Source organism: Ascaphus truei, chromosome 3 (assembly GCF_040206685.1).
Source record: "Ascaphus truei isolate aAscTru1 chromosome 3, aAscTru1.hap1, whole genome shotgun sequence".
NCBI classification, from domain to species: Eukaryota; Metazoa; Chordata; class Amphibia; order Anura; family Ascaphidae; genus Ascaphus; species Ascaphus truei.
In genome coordinates, this window is record NC_134485.1 from 241,912,274 (window position 1) to 241,927,127 (window position 14,854).

Consider the following 14,854-nt stretch of genomic DNA (forward strand, 5'->3'; position numbering starts at 1 on the left):
GTGCAAAATGTGAAAATGTTCACTACAGACGGGCCTTGCTTTCCACCGTTTCCCTTTGCACATCCAACGCTTTATATAATGCATCGCAATAGGCGGTTTTCCGATCCCAATATGCCTAACCCGATGCTCACCGACTCATACCCGACTCTTTATAATACAAACCAATGGGTAGAAAATGGGTTTCACTTTACGACGATTCACTATCCGACGCGATTTACAAGGGCGCATTGTGTTGGGTAACTATTTCATAGATTAAGGGAATTCATAGCCTTACAAATGTTACGCTAAAATCCGGGACAACGACACTGTCGTGAATATGCCATCATGTTTAATCCCATGCACTCTTTAAATTGCTTTTGTTAAGAATTACACACGGTTTTATTTAACCCCTTCACTGCTGGAATGTCGTTGCTCACCAAGTGTTTTTCTAGCACTGAAAAGAATTGTATCTGTAATTAAGCACTAATTGCAGAATAACATGTTCGCACTAAACCACTAATATTCAAAGGTGAGGATATCTAACTAAAAGTGAGCAATATGTTATTGGTCTTTTATAGCCATAGTCTGGCCCACTACCAGCTTGATTTGCATTCTGTGTAATGAAAGACTTTCTAAGGAGAACAGAAATGGTATATAGCTAATGTAAGCTCTATTGTTTATGGAATAATTGGTGTTTCAAGCGGTCAGGTAAGTGGATTTGCCTTTGGAAATGTTCTCTCTCTGGGATCTCTGTATCTTCAAAAAAGGGTTCCTTCAAGCAATAACATAAATAAGGGTGCTCAGCCAGTCATGAAGGGGTTAAGAAATGAATTTATAGGAAAGTTATTCGCAAGATGTTGTATAATGGATACCTGTTGCATTTACTGACAGCAATATGAACACCGCCTTTTCTGTTTCTATATGTGTATGATTTAATTTTGTATAATTTAAAATATACCATAATTTACTGTACGGTAAAACTGTTGTTAGATATGGAAATATAAGTATTCTTATTGTTGTGTCTGTTAATATGGAAACAGTGTATGATGTCAAATTTTTGTTATGACAAATAAAGAAAAATAGTAGGTCGATACAAAAAAATTGGTTCCTTAAATGTAAGCTGCAACCATCATGAATTTTAACTAGAACTGTAACTTCACTAAAGTGCAGTAGCCACTCTCTTGTTAAGGGCCATTTACAGGAATAGTCATTCACAAGCGATAATGAGCATCACACTTTTGTGAAAATATTGCTAAGTCTCCACCATGTCTCAGTTGGACTGGAAGGCTGTAACAAATATTCTTAAATTTTTTATCCACATTTTATTGAACTTTTTACTTTTGGGTATAAATATATCAGTGCTTCGTGTTATGTACAGTATTAGTACATTTACAGTTATGTTGGAAAGGACATCCTTCATTGTTGATTATACATAAATCGTAAAACATACAACACGTGCGCTCTCTAATCCCGTCTCTGACTTCCAATACTGATGATACTGACACTGTCCTTTTTTAAAATTTGTGTTTGATTCAATCCAACGGACTGTATTGAAGGATAAGACCAAGTAGATTTGCAAGCGTATGGAATAAGGTCGTAAGCCACGTTTGTAATTAAAATTGTTTCACAATTTTAGAATTCAAACTTCAAAACTTACAACTTGCAAGACCAGGTGAAGTCATTTTGAATGAATTGGTAAGGTACAATGGCCCCTACTATAGCATTGGTTCATAGCCTTGGGATCATCTTCTACCAAGTATAGTATTATATAAGTTAAGATATTAGACTGTTATTACACATTTTCCATATAAAATGTTTTTTTTTTTTACCGTCTGGTCCCAAGTCTGTATAAGGACAACGTCCTCTTTTTCATATATAGAATGTTGTAAACGTTTGTTCCAATCTAACCCAATAAAAGTAAAATAATGCAAACGACCGCAACATCAAACACTGCAGCATCAACTAGTTATTGAGAAGAAGTAGAGGGGCAGACAGTTAACTTGTATGGTTATCCGTAGTCTCCATAATTATAGGCAGTGTTCGACAAACCTATACATTTGCACGCCCCGGGCGAGTGGATTTAACATCGTGGCGAGCTCCTATTGGCCCAAGCAGCACTTGTGTGGTACTAGGTGGCGAGTAGATTTTTTTGTTCGGCGAGTAGATTTTTTGGTGATTTGTCGACCACTGATTATAGTCATAGTCATAATAACAATATCACCATCAACAGCGACCTTAATATACAAGATCATTATGGGGTGCTCCAGCAGTTCCCTTTTTACCATGTCTGACCATTCCCTGTCTCCCCACATCTCCTCAGTCTAACATGTTACCCCTCCACCTGCCCACGAGGTATGATTAAAGATTGTGTATATCAATCTTTGTGTCTGTGGAAAGCGTATTCATGTAGGTGTTCCAGTTTAAGACCTTGACCTCCTGCGGTTTCCTTATCTTGAAGAGTATTGGAACTCATATTCTCACGCTTGGTAGTTTTAACCTCTTCAATCCCAGTGCCCCACATGCGCAGAATACAAATGTTTTAGCTGCCTGAACAGAATCACTTGACTAAAAAAAATTGCAGAGGAAGTAGCACTGACTATTTCATCACCAAAGCATTGCTAGATTGCAGCTGAATATATCCCAAACATCAACTGCTTCCCTCCCTTGCGGGCACTTAATGCTAGATGTATTAACGCTGTCCATAGCACCCTTTGCCTCGTTCCTTTTTATTTCACATTTAACAGCTGATACCCATACCAGTATGGGTAAGGAATGAAGAGGGAAGCTGCTTTGGCTATCAATGAGTCATTGGTACTTTCTCTTAAGGAGTGAAAGCAGGATCTTCTTTCGATCATAAGATTTTGTTTCCATGTAACATGCATTATTAATATACTGTGCAACCAACACAAAAATCAGTATAATCTTCATTGAAGGCTGAGATATTTTTTAAAGCGCATGAGTTTTGTATGATCAGTGGCAGAGGCGGACGCATGGAGGTATTGTAGGTACCGAGGTAGATTTTTTGCTTTGCAGAAGTTCGGTGCAGCCTCCTGAGGGTCAGAGATAAATGGATAAAGCTGCTGCTGATTCACACAGCGAAGGGAGTGCCGACCAGTCGTTTTATTTTATTTCACTCCGTATATTTTTCACTCAACAGCAAGTCATTTCATTTTTTTTTAAACCCGTAGTATGCAAAAGAAGTGTAAAAAATAAATAGATTGTGACATTTTGAAAATCTCTTCACACATTTACATCTATGAGGAACTCTACTGTTAGTTCATTAAAAGAGAAGGTGCAGGTACAGCAATTTTTTTCCCCTATATGATCTTTTAATTATCAGAGCAATTAAACAGCTTTTCTCTATATTATTCCTTATTGTATCATATCTTGTGACCAATTACAATGTGCAGTGTACAAATGGAATCAGTTGTCCTTCAGCTGGTGGATGAATCCTTTGATTGTTGGAAATCGCGAAGCACAAGAAGGCCACAGACCAGTGAGACCTGTGCTTGCTGGTGTAGTGGCCCTGATCTGCCCCCATGACACCCGGTATGGAAAATGAAGTCATCTGCGCCAGTCTCACCCACAGCTCAGACGCTGTGACTAGCACAGAAGACTTCATCTTCTAGTCGCGATCTCCCCTAGAGACGGAGAAAAGGCTATGACGTTGTGGCAATGCCATAACGCCTCCCAATTTGACGTTGCCCCTATATCACAATGGTTAAAATACTTTAATGTGTGATGTAGTCTAGAACGTTAATGACCTTGAGTACAGCAATATACATGTGTGTTTAGTGTGACACTACTCAATGATATCATTGCTATAGTGGAACTAACAAAAATAGGAATATGGCGCACAGCCAAGAGATTGGGTCACAAAATTAGTATAAAAAGTATTACTTTAGTAGATCCATATTAAAAAAACGGAGGGGTAGCAACCCTCCTACGCGTTGCATTTCGTTTGCGTTGCACTTTATCAAGGGACTCCTTGATAAAGTGAAACGCGCAGGAGGGTTGCTACACCTTCGTTTCTTAATATGGATCTAATAAAGTAATACTTTTTATACTAATTTTGTGACCCACCTCTTGGCAGTGCACTATATTCCTATTTTTTGTCTATTCTGATCAAACTACTGGCAGCACGCCCAACTGGAGGTTGTACAGGGGTACATCACAAATGTGAGTATAGTAATATATACAGTAAATAAATAAATAAGTGAATCTCGTGTTTTAATAGTGGACCTGGGACTATCCCAACGAGGTTTTGAGTGGGTTCAAACCCACTAACTCTTACCTTCAGGGTTACTGTGTCTCTTTATGGACCTCATACCTTTTGAAAGTCACATTTGCTATTTTTACAGATTATATACCACTAGCCATGTGCCTCTGTTTATGCGTAATATTAAGTGCATTTGCATGTTACAGATCCAGCGCTTGTAAGCTCATACCACTACAAACTCTTTTTTGTTTTTGTTTTCTTCTCTATAGTGGAACTATAAAAAATGAAGCAGGGCTGTACGTCTCAAATCTAACACAATACAAAAAAGATCCTTTAGTATTTATCAGAAATAGCTTATACTTTCCAACCATGTTGCCCAAAGATTCTGCCGTCTCTTTTGTTGGAGGGTAGCAGCTTCTGAGCAAGGAAAGATTATTTTGCTTTGTATGGTGTGCACTTAAAACTTATTTCTTTTTTTGCTATGGGTGTGTAACGCAAGACTTCCAACTCGTCCCATTCTGATTCATGATTCACTGTGCTCTTAAAAGAGGAGTGGAGGAGATGGGATTTACATGTAAAGTAGCTGGAGGTTAATATACCTTGGGTCTGAAGAAATCATCTTGTACCCAGCAGCTTTTTGTATGCCAGTCCCTTGGTTTACCAACAGGAAGATGATGTCATTCGCACCTCCTTCATCTTTTCCTGTGGCTTTCTCATACACTGCGAGGCAGCTGCTGACTCTGCTCCAATCCGTGCAACTGTGTGGCACTATTATTAGATTTGTGACACCTGCCTCACATTACTACTGAATGCGGGATACAAAATGAGACCAAAGGGAGCACAAGAAGAATATGTAACCTCTTCCCTGCCTCTTGCATGCCGTGCATTGGTCTGGCATCAGATTGGCTCCTCTAGTTCTCAGCAGCCACGCTACTTTTATTAGATTTTTTTCATTGAATTATATTTTTTGTCTCTTTCCCAACGTATCTAAAAACCATTGCTGGTCCACATGGGTCATTGAGTGCAGGGCTGGCCAATGCCAGTCCTCCAAGGTCACCAACTAGTCAGGTTTTAAGGGCCCGTTGGTGGCCCTTGGGGACTGGATTACCTCATTGTTTTCATTCTTGCTTAGTAGCTCTTCCCTCACTGATCAGTGAGACTGTGACTGATCTTTCTTCAAAAGCATACATGGTAGAAAATACAATAAGTGTGGCTGCATAGGTTGCATATTCTGTGCCACTTTCTATGATGCCACTATTGTAACTTTATGAAGCAAAGATTATGCCCCACCACCCTTTTTGCTTTCGTACTTCTTTTTGTCTGATCTTTCAACGTTTAAAATGCCAGCTCCTTGGCAATTCTCTCCTTACAAACCTGCATACTTCATCCTCCTCCTGCAGTACCTCTCCTATGCCCACGCCTCCCCCTCACCTCTGCCTCTCTCATAAATCTTCCTGCTTTCTCACCACTAGTGCTCCATATCCAGCCAAGGTGTCAAACAGACATCTCAGGGTTCAGTGGTTTCGCAGTTCTTGCTTTGCTGTGGCACTGGGCTTTTTTCCAGTCGCTCTCACAGTTCAGATCTCCTAGTAACCGTCATTCTCTTTGGTATCCCTCGTTTCTCCACATTTCCACGCTGTTATGGCTTGTTGTTAAGATCACTATTGGGAGGTTCATTTGCTTCAGAAACTTCTGTGTGAGACAATTTCATTTGAGCAGTGATGCATGAAATGAACGATTTTGTATGTCCATTTGAAACAAAAAGCGCTGCTCCCCTTCACGTGGAATTGGCTCAATTTGCCTCTGCAGAGGTCGATGCAGCAGATCTTGGAGACAGTTTGATAAAGACTATTTAAATCAATAAATATACATTTTTTTTTTAAACTTCCAGCCTTGCAACAAAAAAAACAGATATTGCAACTTAATGATTTTTTTTTTTTAAAGTATATATTTTTTTGTCCAAATTGTTGTGGATGACACAACTATATGACTCCACCCCATCTGAAGAAGCGAGTTGCCTCGCGAAACGCGCGTCATGAAGTAGAGCGTCACGATCGGTGACGTCATCAGAGTCCGACATAAGCGACCAGAACACGGCTTGTATCTGCACCGCCTCCACTTCTGGCCCGCCGTGGCAGAGTGGTTGTATTCAAACACATGATATACACACTGTTTCCCTTTGCAAACCTTCCCTCTTCTCTAGGTAGCTTTAACACACCTTTTGCAGACACTTACCAACTGACGGAACACCATCGCTGCAACTCAAAGAGATTGATAGTGTTATCTGCTAATATAGGTTATTTGGTGTTAATAACTTCAGCAATATAGAGAATAGAGGCTAAGTTACCTTGTGTATTTGCATGTACTATAGGGACATCTGTCTATACCATTACTTAGCAGGCTCCTAATCCATCTTTCCTATTAGAATTGGATTTGTGTGGATAGGAATATTTTGGTGAATGTAATTTCTAGTACAAATCACCTTACCTATCCACAGTTCAGGCACACTTGTATATATTCCATATGCAAAACTGGCAACAGTGCCATTAAAGGACAAAAAATATACCTATATGCAAGAGACATTATGTGTCAAAATAGAACTATCTATATACCATACCCAATTTGGAAATAAGGAGTATATATGATACAATCAATGTATAAGTAACTCATGTGAGAATTTTGGGCGAGACAATTTTTGTATAATTTGCAATGCAGTGATTTGCCAAGAGAAAACATAATTGATGAGCTCATGTGCTATACTTTAATCACTTGGATGCAATATATATACAGTGCCACAAATTATTGACGATCCTTTTGGAAACGCTGATGTCGCAATAATATTGAAATTTACTGTCAGGGTAAAATAAACAAAATAAAATAACTGCCTAGAAGTTTTGGGCACTAATGACAAGCAATATTACCACTCCTCTACGGGGATTTTTAAACATTGTTATTTTAATAGATTAATTCACATTGTCACATATATTGATGTAATAAAATTGTATTATTTTTGTTTTTATAAAGACCCTGATATCCATAGGAGCTACTGTAATCTCTAAATATTTACCTTAACACCCTTATACTATCACAGAGTGCATGCATTTGGAGGGTCTTTTTCTTGATCCCTTTGGGACCATTTTCTGCAATGACACAACTATACCAAGTTGACCTCTTTAACATTATGAACCATTTCAGCTCCACGGTCCGTGGTGCAACTGCAAAGTAATTCATGTGTTGCACGCACAGAAAAGATTCAATGAGGATTCTCATGCGGTGTGAAGCACGGCCTTTAATACACCTGCACATGATATACCCTGATTTAAAATGCACATTATTTAGCAGAATTCTGCTGCAGCATGGATATATCCGCTTACATTTTTGGGATAATTAATTAACCTCTTCACTGCAAGAGGGACCTGCTATCCTCCATTAGCAAAGGGTTTAACTTGGATATCATTCTCACACAGCAGTTATCTGCAAGGTTTTGCAGTTATGTCAAAGACAATAATAGAGCATAATCTTTTTGTGTATGTATGTATATATATATATATATATACAGTGTTCGACAAACCTATACATTTGCTCGCCCCGGGCGAGTGGATTTAACCCCCGGGCGAGTAAATATTGGCCCAAGCAGCACACGTTTGGTACTAGGTGGCGAGTAGATTTTTTTGTGTGGCGAGTAGATTTTTTGGTGATTTGTCAACCACTGTATATATATATATATATACAATGTTTGGGGAAAGGGAAGGGGATGAGGGACCCTCGCATCAGCCTATAATAAAACGAAATAAACAACGGTGCAATAAGGGGAGAGAACAGGATAATTGTGAGGAAACAAAGACACCCTCAGGTCAGCACTCGTTGTAGGTGATAGTGAAATGGTGATAGATTTAAAATTAAAATGCTTTAATTCTATTGGTTAAAATAAATGTCAAAATCGTTGAAATCAATAAACAACTGACAGTGGTAAAACAACACACATAACAGACAAAATTACAAAATACTATAACTGAAATCAGGGGGAAGGAAAGGTAGTGATCCTACCTGTCTGCTAATTAGCAGTAATGAACAGTCAACGACTAAATAGTCAGACCCCTGGTTCAGCAATAACAAGGTTTAAAAAGCCTGTAACATAAATACAGGTAACGGTGGACTGGTCATGCACAAATATATGCCAAAGAGGTTATACAAAATGTAATGCAATAAAGTGAGAGCTCACTATTAATAATACAGCTGCAGTGCCCTGAATTGTAAAACTGGCTTGGTAATGAAAAAGGTCCCCACTAAAGGGTTAAGGTAACCTAACTTGGGCTAAATGAGGTGGTAGTACGAATGTTAATGAACAGTGCACATAAGAGCTCACAAAATGTGATACTTAGCTCTGGGGCACGGATCTAGTCCGTATCCAGTTATAGCCCCCTAGTTCAAATGTGCCAATGGCTACCACTTAAGTGAGACCTAAACATATATGCAACATAGTAGCAATTATAACACTATATACAAATCTCAATATTGATCAAAGCTGCTGATAGCTAGAAGCACAAGAGCTTACAAAATGTAATATTCAGCTCTGGGGCACGGATCTGGTCCGTATCAATTTATAGCCCCCTAAATCAAAATGTGCCAATATAGCTTGTACAATTGTAGATAGCAAAGTGAGCAAACACATATAATGAGCTGAGGGGGAGGGAAGAGACATAAATGATGTAGCAATGATATATAACACACATATACTTGAGTATACAGGGTAGAGTAATTTCAAACAACCTGTGTCACTATCAAATGTATTCAGCCCTCGTCAGGGCTTTGCGCAGTAAATTGCCGCTGGTGTGGTAAATATACCTCCTCTATAACCCAGCAGGCAAAGGCATAATACACAATTTGAATTCTAAGCTGCGTATGGAGCTTGTGTCCCTTCTAGCATGTATCGGCACTTAGCAGTGCCTCTCACCCTCTGCCCGGCATGTAACCGTCATCGCGTGATGACGTCAGTCCTGTAGCCGCCTCCCACCTGACGCACGTTTCGCTGAGGCGCTTTTTCAAAGGTGGTGACGTGGAGAGCTACACACAAGGTATATATAGTGTATGTTGATTAACCAGCAGATGCAGGGCAGCTGAGTTTAACCACTTCTTTCTTTTACAGGTTGATGGCAGATAACTTGATGCTGCCACCGGGATCTATGAAGAGCATACTACATCAATAAAATTAATGTTGGAAAACGACAATGTGTCATAGTCATTGATTCAGAGACTGTATGAGCGTTTTTGTACAGTTAAAGGGACAGGATCCTACATAACGGGATACAATTGCTCATAAGGGCAAACCCTTAAGTTGAATGTTATAATAAAGCCACAGATCAGAAAAACAGAGGTCCAAAGTGTGGTGATGCTGGCACTCTAAATAAAGGGGGAGAATAGAAAACCCTCATTAATCCCCTTTATTTAGAGTGCCAGCATCACCACACTTTGGACCTCTGTTTTTCTGATCTGTGGCTTTATTATAACATTCAACTTAAGGGTTTGCCCTTATGAGCAATTGTATCCCGTTATGTAGGATCCTGTCCCTTTAACTGTACAAAAACGCTCATACAGTCTTTGAATCAATGACTATGACACATTGTCGTTTTCCAACATTAATTTTATTGATGTAGTATGCTCTTCATAGATCCCGGTGGCAGCATCAAGTTATCTGCCATCAACCTGTAAAAGAAAGAAGTGGTTAAACTCAGCTGCCCTGCATCTGCTGGTTAATCAACATACACTATATATACCTTGTGTGTAGCTCTCCACGTCACCACCTTTGAAAAAGCGCCTCAGCGAAACGTGCGTCAGGTGGGAGGCGGCTACAGGACTGACGTCATCACGCGATGACGGTTACATGCCGGGCAGAGGGTGAGAGGCACTGCTAAGTGCCGATACATGCTAGAAGGGACACAAGCTCCATACGCAGCTTAGAATTCAAATTGTGTATTATGCCTTTGCCTGCTGGGTTATAGAGGAGGTATATTTACCACACCAGCGGCAATTTACTGCGCAAAGCCCTGACGAGGGCTGAATACATTTGATAGTGACACAGGTTGTTTGAAATTACTCTACCCTGTATACTCAAGTATATGTGTGTTATATATCATTGCTACATCATTTATGTCTCTTCCCTCCCCCTCAGCTCATTATATGTGTTTGCTCACTTTGCTATCTACAATTGTACAAGCTATATTGGCACATTTTGATTTAGGGGGCTATAAATTGATACGGACCAGATCCGTGCCCCAGAGCTGAATATTACATTTTGTAAGCTCTTGTGCTTCTAGCTATCAGCAGCTTTGATCAATATTGAGATTTGTATATAGTGTTATAATTGCTACTATGTTGCATATATGTTTAGGTCTCACTTAAGTGGTAGCCATTGGCACATTTGAACTAGGGGGCTATAACTGGATACGGACTAGATCCGTGCCCCAGAGCTAAGTATCACATTTTGTGAGCTCTTATGTGCACTGTTCATTAACATTCGTACTACCACCTCATTTAGCCCAAGTTAGGTTACCTTAACCCTTTAGTGGGGACCTTTTTCATTACCAAGCCAGTTTTACAATTCAGGGCACTGCAGCTGTATTATTAATAGTGAGCTCTCACTTTATTGCATTACATTTTGTATAACCTCTTTGGCATATATTTGTGCATGACCAGTCCACCGTTACCTGTATTTATGTTACAGGCTTTTTAAACCTTGTTATTGCTGAACCAGGGGTCTGACTATTTAGTCGTTGACTGTTCATTACTGCTAATTAGCAGACAGGTAGGATCACTACCTTTCCTTCCCCCTGATTTCAGTTATAGTATTTTGTAATTTTGTCTGTTATGTGTGTTGTTTTACCACTGTCAGTTGTTTATTGATTTCAACGATTTTGACATTTATTTTAACCAATAGAATTAAAGCATTTTAATTTTAAATCTATCACCATTTCACTATCACCTACAACGAGTGCTGACCTGAGGGTGTCTTTGTTTCCTCATATATATATATATATATATATATATATATATATATATAATATATATGTGTGTGTGTGTGTTTATATATATATATATATATGTGTGTGTGTGTACACACACACACACACACACACACACACACACACACACACACACACACACACACACACACACACACACACACACACACACACACACACATATTAATATATATATATATGAGAGAGACAGACATGTCTGTGAGTGGTTTCTCTGGCTTTGCTTCTGATTCCCATGCTGTGCGTAAAATCTGTGTTAACAGTGAGCATTAGCTTTTATAAGGGTCCCATGTAAAAATGTATTTCAGGCATAAGGTGACACGGTGTACTCATTTGCATGTCATTTCCCAGAATTCATTGCTGCAGTGGAAGCACTGTATACTAGGTGATGGTGAAAGGCAAGGTTGCAGACCTATCTAAGACATGTGAAAGTGCTCACAAGTGATCTTTTTATATATATATATATATATATATATATATATATAATAAAACAATAACAGATGTGATTGAATATACCAGCACACATGCAATCGAAGACAATAGTGATTTATTGGTCCAATAAGTCCCCCCCCCCCTTTTTTTTTCCAGTTGCGGTGTGTGCTAGAATATTGGATCACTTTGGTGATTTGTTCCTGTTTATACCTCTCTCCCTTTACCGTGCACCACAAACACCATATTTTGGGCATTTGACCCTCTGTCTGTACAGACATTTTGTCTATTTATATCATTGTTTATCAAGGCACAATCGTTAATATTTGGTGTTGGGTGGTGCTTTTAAGTATTTGACATGTTACTTATGTTTGTTGTACTATTAATAAGGAAGATTCAATATATTTCTCATATCATCTCTGGCAGTGTAACATGTGAGGTTCTCTAGAAGTTTAAGAGAATCGGATGTTCAGTCCTTTAGAAGTGTGCATTTGTCATAAGTTGCGATACATTTTTATGCATCGACAAAGAAGGTTGTTATAGATTGTGTGAAACCACCGTCTTTAGATTCCCTTACATTAACACATCTGAGGACCCGATATCAACCCTGGGAATGCTGGTCAGGTAGCAAGCTTTTATTTTGTCGATCATATTTCTCCATGCAGAATCATATCACTTTTTTTGCAGGAAGTATGAATTTATAGCATTTTAGACTTGATAAAAGAAGGCGGAGAAACAGAAGGGAACCATTTTATAGGACAACATATGCTGTAGCATGAGAAATGAAAAGCCGAACGTGTGACTTCAAAATAGGAATGTAAAGGAACTGTGGAAAAAACACATTAATAGCATAATTAGGTCTATTAATATAATTTCCTTGTATTGTTAGGGTGTGAAGACCAAGGTGGCATTGATTTGTCAAATTATAGCATTGTGTTTGAGTAATATAGTATTTCTGGGTTGTTATTCCCAGACAACAGAAGAAGCCAAACAATGGGTTCCATGTCTCTCTCCTGTGTGGTGTGCTCTCCGCTCTTTCCGTGGCACATTTGCACAGCTGGTGTTGTATCAGAATAGAGAAGTCCCAGTTGGGTTAAAGTTATATCCGCTGACCAGGTTTTTTCTTTTTTTCTTTTTTCTTCCTATAATGGAAACAACATTAATAAAGGACATGGCAAAAATACATCGCTCCTCAGAGTAGGGGTTTTCCACCATCTTTTTAGCGACACATGGCCTCCTCATGCATGCCCTCTGCCAACACCAGGATGCCTTTGGTTCGACAATAGCATTTTTGGACGTGAAAATGGCAATGTCATTGTGAGCCAGTGAAGCTCATTATGCGTGGTGTTCTGCGCACTTTTTGTTCACCAGTTATTAAGTTATCAGTAGACTTTTTAATTATAAAAATGAAAAGAAAAAAAAGAAAGTCTAATTGCAGTGCTAAATGATATCAAGAATTAAGGGCAAGTTGAACATAATGTATCAAACACGTGTATCTATCTCCTGAACAATGCAAATAAAAATAGCTTTGTAAAAGAGAAGCGATCTCGTATTATTTTAGTAAAAAAATGAACCAACTAAAAGGGTGATGTTCGGTGACTGCGGCTTCAATAACTTTTGGTCACGAAAAAAAAAAACCTCGTTTGTTTATGGTCGATCGCAAAACAATAATTATTTTGAGGGTCTTGAATTGAAGCTGCTGTAATTATAATGTCCGCTTAAAATGTCATGCGCAGTAATAGTTTGAGGTAGCATTCAGCGACTTTAATAAATTCAATAACTTATTCAGTGCGTAGTTGATCATTTTTGCTTTTTTCCCCCCATCTCCACAGATGGTAATACAGCAAATATCTTCTAGCAATGGAACGATCAGCGTCTTTTCAAATGATTCTGAAATGAGTGCTCTTTGTTGAATCTGTGTGTGCTCTTTTTTTTGCTTCTGCATGCTGAATGCCAAGGTGCCCAGGGAATGGCTATACGTTTGCTTGGCCCACGCTGGCAGTCGGCCATATTAATGAAGGTCTAATCGCGAGCCGTTGTCTTGTATTTCTAGGGAAAGTCGCCATACTAAAGGAAGATCTCCAGAAGTACAACAACAGGGACACCTGGTTTCAAGTGCAACATGTGGATGCAGATTCAGAAGTGCAGGTTGGTTTGCTGTCATTTAAGAGCACTGTGTAATTCATACCAGTTTCTCTAGTTCAGTGTATTCCAAACGTCTCCTTGGGCCCCGCGCCCACACCAGGTTTCTGAGGCAACTACCTAACTTTCTATTCATGTGCAAAACGTCGTGCATTCACCTGGCTGCAAGCGCATTGATTCCTCCCAAAACCTGGCGTGGCTGTGGGTCACGAGGAGAGGCTTTTAAATACACACATCTAGTTGACATTTTGTCAGTGACTTCCACTACTATGTTGCTTGCAATCGGCCGCATCTGTTTGTGGGTTCAGCAGTAAAGGAGTGGTAACCAACACGTCGGGCAGTGTAAAGGATCCTCACATGGAGTATAAGGATAAGTCCCCGCTAGCGCTGAGCGGGCGGCGCTTGCGGAGGAGACTTGCATATATAGATCTATGCAAGTCCCCGCTCGTGCGCGGGCACACGCGCTCAGCCGCAAACGGCGCTTAGGTAAACAAAAAACATCTATACTTACCCGCGCGCTCAACTCCCCGCAATGCCCCGCGCACAAGCAGGACACTCTAGGTTTCCTGTATATTACTCTGTATTTGGTCTTAGAACTTGCCCTCCCTCCCTCCCTAAAGAGATTGGTCCAATACGAACCTGCAGCTGATGATATTGCAGGTTCCTAAAACAGGGGGTGGTGGTTGGGTGTAAAAAAACAAAGTGGGAGCTATGGTGTGCTTGGAGCTATTTTCAGCTCTGGGGATACCCTGGCTCCCCCGAGATACTAATCTTGGTTATATACTGTAGCAGTTGACAAGGCTTCCAGAAAGTAATTAATGTGGATGTGGTTAGAAGAAACGAATGGTTTCTGTTTTAGTAGTGGGAGCTTCATTAATCCTATTTGTTCCAAGATTCACTTCACTTTGGAGCTGTAGCCAATATTGATAAGAGTTGAGTAATCATCAGATTGCTTGCTGTCTGTTTCTTCCCTGCACGAGACCCGCTCAGTTACTCTCTCACATTTACAGAGCTGCTATTGTTGCAAGGAGCTTTGCCAAATGTTAAC

The 14,854-nt window shown here is 39.6% G+C and overlaps 1 protein-coding gene across 5 annotated transcripts in view; it reads left to right on the forward strand.

The window, feature by feature from the left end:
* RASA3 (RAS p21 protein activator 3) overlaps positions 1 to 14,854 on the forward strand; it is a 257,766-nt gene that overhangs the window by 144,222 nt on the left and 98,690 nt on the right. For all 5 annotated transcript variants that reach the window (XM_075590460.1, XM_075590463.1, XM_075590461.1 and 2 more), the window contains one exon: positions 13,718 to 13,812. In XM_075590460.1, the coding sequence (XP_075446575.1) occupies positions 13,718 to 13,812 (95 nt within the window). The remainder of the gene's footprint in view (positions 1 to 13,717; positions 13,813 to 14,854) is intronic.